Source organism: Solea solea, chromosome 11 (assembly GCF_958295425.1).
Source record: "Solea solea chromosome 11, fSolSol10.1, whole genome shotgun sequence".
In the NCBI taxonomy this organism is placed as follows: domain Eukaryota; kingdom Metazoa; phylum Chordata; class Actinopteri; order Pleuronectiformes; family Soleidae; genus Solea; species Solea solea.
The window spans coordinates 27835851-27843593 of record NC_081144.1 but is presented as its reverse complement, the minus strand read 5'-3'; the positions used below and the strand labels follow the sequence as shown (position 1 = coordinate 27843593).

At 45.9% G+C, this 7743-nt stretch overlaps 1 protein-coding gene across 1 annotated transcript; it reads right to left on the bottom strand.

Moving 5' to 3' along the window:
- Positions 1–499: 499 nt before the first annotated feature.
- Positions 500–7256, bottom strand: bub1ba (BUB1 mitotic checkpoint serine/threonine kinase Ba). The gene is made up of 14 exons (XM_058641917.1): positions 7171–7256; positions 6428–6467; positions 4897–5069; positions 4707–4801; positions 4403–4482; positions 4207–4292; positions 3959–4102; positions 3753–3890; positions 3571–3665; positions 3286–3447; positions 1183–1310; positions 952–1105; positions 754–869; positions 500–661 (listed from the first exon to the last, which is right to left on the bottom strand). Exons 2-14 carry the CDS (start codon positions 6439–6441, stop codon positions 541–543), a joined length of 1506 nt encoding a protein of 501 aa, XP_058497900.1. The 5' UTR covers positions 6442–6467; positions 7171–7256; the 3' UTR covers positions 500–540.
- Positions 7257–7743: the final 487 nt, after the last annotated feature.

The following is a 7743-nucleotide window of genomic DNA, read 5'->3' as shown; positions in this document are numbered from 1 at the left end:
GTTAAATATTTAAAATGTGAAAATAACAATATATTAAATGTATTTCCTGTTCATTTATCAACACTGTAGGTGGCGCTAATGAGGCTTAAGCACTTTGTGCCACCCGCCATTCAAACAGTAGAAGGAAGTAGCCGCTGTTCTAACTGAAGAATCATACTTGTGTACTCTGTGAGTACTCTGTGGGTGTGTACTCTGAGTGTACTGAGTGTGTACTCTGTGACCATGTACTCCGAGTACTGTGTGTACTGTGAGTGTGCACTTTGAGTAATCTGTGTGTACTGTGAGTACTCTGATAGTATGTGTGTACTCTGTGTGTACTTTGTGAGTACTCTGAGTGTGTACTCCAGTCGTACTTCTCAGTACATACTTGTGTACTTGAGGGTCTTCCAGACTTTACTGGTCTTCAGCTTCCTGTGAATCATTCGCCCTCTGCCGGTCACTGATCTGTATCGTTTGTATTTTTCAGTTTTCACTGTCGTCATGCAAACAACCCAACAACTAAAAGAGATGAGTTTTATTAAGTGAAATGAGAGTTTGAGATTAAAGTGATGACATCAGCTGCTTCAGCTCCGACAGCACAGACACAGACGAGCGAGCGCCGACGTTCAGCAGCAAGCGGAAAAACCTCGTCCACATGGTCCACTTCCTGTGAGACATGTTACTGACACACACACACACACACACACACACAGGTTCAAACACTTTCATTGATTATTGATCATTGATCATTATTGATCATGGTTTTTCTCAGACCAGGGCTCGTCTCTGCTGAACGTCTCCGCAGTCCAACCGTCGCCATCTTTCACCAGGACCATCCTGCTGCCGGTCAGGAGGAGGTGCATCGTTTCAGCCACACCCACCAGGTCCACCTGACAGGTTAGCAGAAGGGGCGGGGTTAGGCCAGCAAGTGACACGGGTGTAGAAATGGTACACGTGTTCAGGCTTTGGTACCAGCTGGGGTGGAGACGTCGGGTCCAGCAGACCCAGACTGATGTAGACCTGAGCCGAGTCCAGCTGCTGCACCGACGTCACCTCCCGCTGCAGGTCCAGGTCCACAGAGGAAGACCAGTCCACCGGGAAGAGTCCGGCAACATCCATAAAAGCTCTGCAGTGACAACAAACACCAACACAGTGACCGTCTCATGACTCCGCCCCCTGCTCCTACCCCCACAGGAGACGCACCTATAAGAACAGGCGAGGACGTTTGGCCGCAGGTCAGCGTGGACGACGCCACACGAGTGAAGCTGCGACACGAGCTGCAGCAGGAGGAACGCTTTACTGCAGGGGGCGGAGTCACAGTCTGTCAACTCCTGGTAACACACACACACACACACACACTTTTGGAACCTTGCCGGAGCAGGTAATATCTTTAGTACCTGGTACCAGGTTACTATGGAAACACAACTTAAACCGTGGTGAGGCGAGGCGGCGACAACACACATCAGTTTGATAATAATAACAATAATAGTTGTGTGTGTCTCTGTGTGTGTGAGTGTGTCGTCTGTGAGTGCGCGTGTGTGTCTGTGAGTGCGTGTGTGTGTGAGAGTCGTCTGTGATTGTGTGTGTGTCGTCTGTGAGTGCGTGTGTGTGTCTGTGAGTGTCTGTCGTCTGTGAGTGTGTTGTCTGTGAGTGTGTGTGAGTCGTCTGTGAGTGTGTGTCGTCTGTGTGTGTGTGTCTGTGTGTGAGTGTGTGTTGTCTGTGAGTGTGTGTGTGAGTCGTCTGTGAGTGTGAGTGTGTGTATGTGTGTGTGAGTGTGTGTTGTCTGTGAGTGCGTGTGTGTGTGAGTCGTCTGTTATTGTGTGTGTGTCGTCTGTGAGTGTGTGTGTCGTCTGTGAGTGAGTGAGTGGGTGTCGTCTGTGAGTGAGTGTGTCGTCTGTGAGTGTGTGTGTCTGAGTGTGTGTGTCGTCTGTGTGTGTGTGTCTGTGTGTGAGTCGTCTGTGATTGTGTGTGTCTATGTGTTGTCTGTGAGTGTGTGTGTGAGTGTGTGTTGTCTGTGAGTGTGTGTGTGTGTGAGTCGTCTGTGAGTGCGTGTGTGTGTCTGTGAGTGTCTGTCGTCTGTGAGTGTGTGTTGTCTGTGAGTGTGTGTGAGTCGTCTGTGAGTGTGTGTCTGTGAGTGTGTGTCGTCTGTGTGTGTGTGTGTGTCTGTGTGTGAGTGTGTGTTGTCTGTGAGTGCGTGTGTGTGTGAGTCGTCTGTGATTGTGTGTGTGTCGTCTGTGAGTGTGTGTGTGTGTGTCTGTGAGTGTGTGTGTCGTCTGTGAGTGAGTGAGTGGGTGTCGTCTGTGAGTGAGTGTGTCGTCTGTGAGTGTGTGTGTCTGAGTGTGTGTGTCTGTGTGTGAGTCGTCTGTGATTGTGTGTGTCTATGTGTTGTCTGTGAGTGAGTGTGTGTGTCGTCTGTGAGTGTGTGTTCGTCTGAATGTGTGTGTGAGTGCGTGTGTGTGTCGTCTGTGAGTGTGTGTGTCGTCTGTGAGTGCGTGTGTGTCTGTGTGTGAGTGTGTGTGTCTAGGTAAGTGTGTGTGTGTCTGTCGTCTGTGAGTGTGTCTATGAGTGTGTGTGTGTGTGTTGTCTGTGAGTGTGTCTATGAGTGTGTGTTGTCTGTGAGTGTGTGTGTGTGTGTCGTCTGTGTGTTGTCTGTGAATGCGTGTGTCGTCTGTGAGTGCGTGTGTCTGTGTGTGAGTGTGTGTGTGTGTCTGTGTCGTCTGTGAGTGTGTGTCCGTGAGTGTGTGTGTGTGTGTGTGTGTGTGTCTGTGAGTGTGTGTGTGACGTCTGTGAGTGTGTATGTCGTCTGTGAGTGTGTGTCCGTGAGTGTGTGTGTGTGTCTGTGAGTGTGTGTGTGTCGTCTGTGAGTGTGTATGTCGTCTGTGAGTGTATGAGTGTGGTGTCTGTGCGTGTGTGTGTGTCGTCTGTGAGGAAGTGAAGTTCTTTCTGGTCCTTGAAATCCTTGATTTTGAAAATCACCCTAAACAAACGTGGTCCTTGAAAGTGCTTGAATGTTTGTAACGACATCTGTGAAGAGCCTAAGGACAGTCAGAGGACAGTCAGGAGGACAGTCAGAGGACAGTCAGGAGGACAGTCAGAGGACAGTCAGGAGGACAGTCAGGAGGACAGTCAGAGGACAGTCAGGAGGACAGTCAGAGGATGCCATGGACCCAGACCAGCTCTTGCTCCCACTTTAAACTGTTTCGGCACATTTGGTCCTTGAATTTGAGTGAATTGGTCCTGGAAAGTTCTTGAAAAGTCCTAGAATTTGACGTGAACTAAGGTGCGAGAACCCTGGAAGTGACTCACTGTGAACAGTTGGTCAGGTGGGCTGGTGTAGATGGTGACACAGCCGTTTAAGAACAGGAAGCAGCTGACCTGAGGGAGCGCCGCCGTGGACATGGACATGGACAGACTCTTCTTCAGACGACTGAATTGATGAAAGTCCCAGGGAACGAGGCAGCTGTCCACCTGCGGGTAGAGACAGGAGTCAGCCATTACCATGGAGACCGCTTTGCAAATGAAAGTAAAACGACAGCTGATCACCAACACTACACTACCCATAATCCTCAGCTGCAGTCAAAGCTGCGTCACCTTGAGCATCACGTCGTCTTCTGCTAACGCTCCGCTGTACACGCAGAAACTTCCTCCATCCATCACTCTGCTGTGGATGTGGTACAGGTCGCCCCCTGGTGGACACACACACACACACACACACACACAGATGAGGATGGTTGTGTGTGGTCAGGACCTGGATCTGAACCTGAAGGTCTCACCCAGCTGCAGACTGCTGCCCATGTCAGGGAGGGGCTGTGACAGACAGAGAAGACCGGGACAGGAAGTGACATCACACAGATCCATCAGCCGCTGCCGGACTTGTGCGTCACATGGATCCACAGCCCCGCCCACAGGTCCTGAAAGCATGCTGATCAATAAAAGAAGCTTCACTGACATAGACTGGTGATCATGAACATCCACGTACCAGCTGATGACACAGGCTCCGCCCCCTCCTGGTCCGACACTGGACTACTTCCTCCACTGTCCCCACTCGTCTCCCCGATCAGACTCTGAGAGTCCGATTTGTGAGGGGGGGCGAGTGTGTGGGAGAGGACGTCTTCAGGACCACCTGACCAGAACAGAGTCTCAGCTGATTGTACTGAGAACCAGCTCTCAGTACAGTGTGTGCCTCAAACAAACACACAAAACACCACAACTGTGACATCAGCTCACCTGGTTCTGGTCTGAGGACCTGGATCTGCACACGCTGTGGTTTCTCCTCAGGGGGAAGGAAGACGGCGTCATGAAGCTCAGAGTTTCTGACACACACACAGACACAGACACACACAGACAGACAGACACACACACTTTTAGTCACTGTCATTCACACATCTGTGTGTGAATGATGTCATGATGATGTCATCATTACCCAGCAGGCTGTGCATCAGCTGACTGTGACTCATAACTGTGGAAGGAGGCATCAGATGCAGGTGTGGTGTCATGAAGCACCTGCAGGAGGAAACACACAATCAATAATAGTACTGATCGTGTGTAAAGTTGATCGTGTGTAAAGTTACAGGTGATCAATAATAGTATAGATCGTGTGTAAAGTTAAAGTGGATCAATAACAGTACTGATCGTGTGTAAAGTTAAAGTGGATCAATAACAGTATTGATCGTGTGTAATGTTAAAGGGGATCAATAATAGTATTGATCCCCTTGAACATGAATCACCTGATGTTGTGATACATGCAGCTCTAACAATCTCCTCTTCTCCTGCAGCTGCTGATTCAACTCATGCTTCACCTCCTTCAGTCGCTTCAACCGCTCTGAGGACGCGGGACACACAGACAGGTCAGAGACAGAGACAGGTCAGACAGAGACATAGACAGAGACAGGTCAGAGATATAGACAGAGACAGTACCTTCCATGTCCTTCTGTCTCTTGTTGAAGTATCTCTCAGCTCTCAGCTCGTCTAAACTCAGCTCCTCTCCTCTTCTTGTCAGAAGTTCTTTGCAATACTCACTGATCTGCCTGGCCCCGCCCTCCCACTGAAGCTCCACCCCTCCACTCTGGTCCACCTCACGCTGAGTCCACCTGCAGCCAATCAGGTCACATGATCATGTGAGACATAAAGTGATGTCATAAAGAGAAACTATGTGAGAACAATGGCCATTTCTCTATAACCATACTTGTCCGCACTCTCACACTCTCGTACTCTCACACTATTGCACTCTCGCACTCCCACACTCTTGCTCTCTCGTACTCTTGCACTCTCGCACTCCTGTACACTCGTACTCCCGTACTCTCACACTATCGCACTCCCGTATTCCTGTACTCTCGTACTTGTGAAACCTCATTAGTCTCAGTCCAAGTTCTGTTCCACTTCTCTAGTACGTGAGCAGTGAGTATGGTTCTCAAACCCAGAAGTGTTCTGGCTCCACCCGTTTTACCCAGCATGCATTGGGTGACTTGAGCATACTTGGGAAAGCCATGTATCCCAGAATGCATTTGGACGGAACATAGCAGCAGAGAATACAAATATAAACCTTTGTCCTGAACAAAGTTTTAAGATCATTTGAGTCATTTAGAATTCAAACATGTGGTTTGTGTTTTAACATCTGACGTATTTATAGTTTGGCAGCGACGTGGTCAGAGGTGATAAGCTCCGCCTCTGCAGACACTGGGGCTCACAGTGTCCAGCAGAGGGCAGCTTTACCTCGGCCTGTCCTGATGAAATCATGACATCTCTGTCATTAGATCCATAGATATGTTGTTAATGTGTTATTTTGTTTTTAATGTAAATGTTTTGACCTGACAGTTTGTATATTATTAATGTTTGATTTATTTTAGAATCATAGTAAAGTCGCACAGTCATTGTTTCTGTATTTAAATATAACATGTACACATATGTGTATATATATATATGTAAATATATATACATATACATACATATATATACATACATATATATACATATATACACATATATATATACACACACATATATATATACACATATATATATACACATACACACTACTTTACAATGTGGTAATATATCTATTTCCACATGGTACTGTATATTTTGACAAAATAAATTAATAAATGAAGTTAAATATTTAAAATGTGAAAATAATAACAATATATTAAAAGTATTTCATATGTTCATTTATCAACACTGTAGGTGGCGCTAATGAGGCTTAAGCACTTGGTGCCACCCGCCATTCAAACAGTAGAAGGAAGTAGCTGCTGTTCTAACTGAAGAATCATACTTGTGTACTCTGTGAGTACTCTGTGAGTACTCTGTGAGTACTCTGTGTGTACACTGTGTGTACTCGGTGTGTACTCTGTGTGTAGTCTGTAAGTGTGTACTTCTCAAGTCCATACTTCCTAAGTATGCAAGTACATCCTTGCATACTTGAGTTTTGAGAAAGGGCCAAAGAGCAGCTTACTGTGAGGACGCCATGATGGACCAATCAGAGGACAATCCACCTACAGGACAGGACAACAATCACTGGTCAATACTCAATCATCAAACTTCATAAATTTCATTACTGAAATTATTTAGCAAACAAATTATTAAACACTGATAATAGTGTTTTAATCATTTGTTCATTCTTTTATCACAGCTTAACCATCTTAACCAGGCTAAAGTAATTTAACCAGCTTAACCAGGGTTAGAGCAGCTTAACCACTTTAAAAATCAAAGTCCAAAAAAAACAACAACCTGAAACACAAACAGGAAGTGGTCGTCTACTTCCTGCTCTGCAGAAGTTGCATTTTTGGAACAATTCTGGTTTTTAAGTCCTTCATTCTGATTTATTTCAGTGACACAAACTGACCACACGAGGCAGCACTCGACCAGAGTGACCTGGCTCCACCTCCTATGAGATCACTTCTTGCTTGTGTATTTTTAGAAATAAAGTCTAATGTCACATTTTACCAGGGTTAGAGCAGCTTAACCAGGTTAACCGGGTTAACCAGGGTTACAGTAGCTTAACCAGGTTAACCGGGGTAAGAGCATCTTAACCAGGTTTAGAGCAGGTTAACAGCACACACTGAAGAAAACTAACTACAGAAGTAAATAACGTCATTCGTGTTTGTTTTAAACGGGGCTAACATTAGCGAACACGCTAACACTTCATCATATCGATAAACGGTTATTTTTTTAATCGATTAAAGTTCGTTTTCTCACCTTTTACGTCGGGCAATAAGAAAAACACTCGTCTAACGTCACTCGTCTCGCGGACAAGCCTCCGTTGAAAGCTAGAGCTGCGGCTCTCATTGGATCGAAACACGGTGACGTCATTTCCGCTTTAGCCTACTCTCTTTGTTTTCTTACTGCGCCCCCGCCGGTGTCACTGTGAAGTACCTTCTCTCAGGAATGACAACGTGAATAAAAAAGATTGATTTATTGACTGCACATGAATGAACATTAATGTGTTCATATGAACATTAACATATTCATGTGACAGATTATAGACACTGTTAAATCCACACCTGTTGTTTTTCTGCAGGATCACTTTTACAACCTGAGCTGTTTCAAACCTCAAAAAACAAACACCAGTCTTAATGCAATCATTCAATAATAATCTGGATTCATGTGATCACTGTAATGTTTTAATGCAGGTTCATAAAACTCTAGTTCAGATTAGCAGCTGACTCATCAGAGAAACATCTGATTGATCAGAGTAACATCTGACTGATCAGAGTAACATCTGACTGATCAGATTAACAGCTGACTGATCAAAGTAACATCTGACTGATC

Bases quoted from the DNA above. Each gene is read 5' to 3' on its own strand.
- bub1ba (XM_058641917.1), bottom strand. The intron at 3,448-3,570 runs GTGACGCAGCTT...CTCTACCCGCAG, and splicing joins AAGACGACGTGATGCTCAAG to GTGGACAGCTGCCTCGTTCC. The intron at 1,311-3,285 runs GTGAGTCACTTC...GTGTGTTACCAG, and splicing joins CACCTGACCAACTGTTCACA to GAGTTGACAGACTGTGACTC.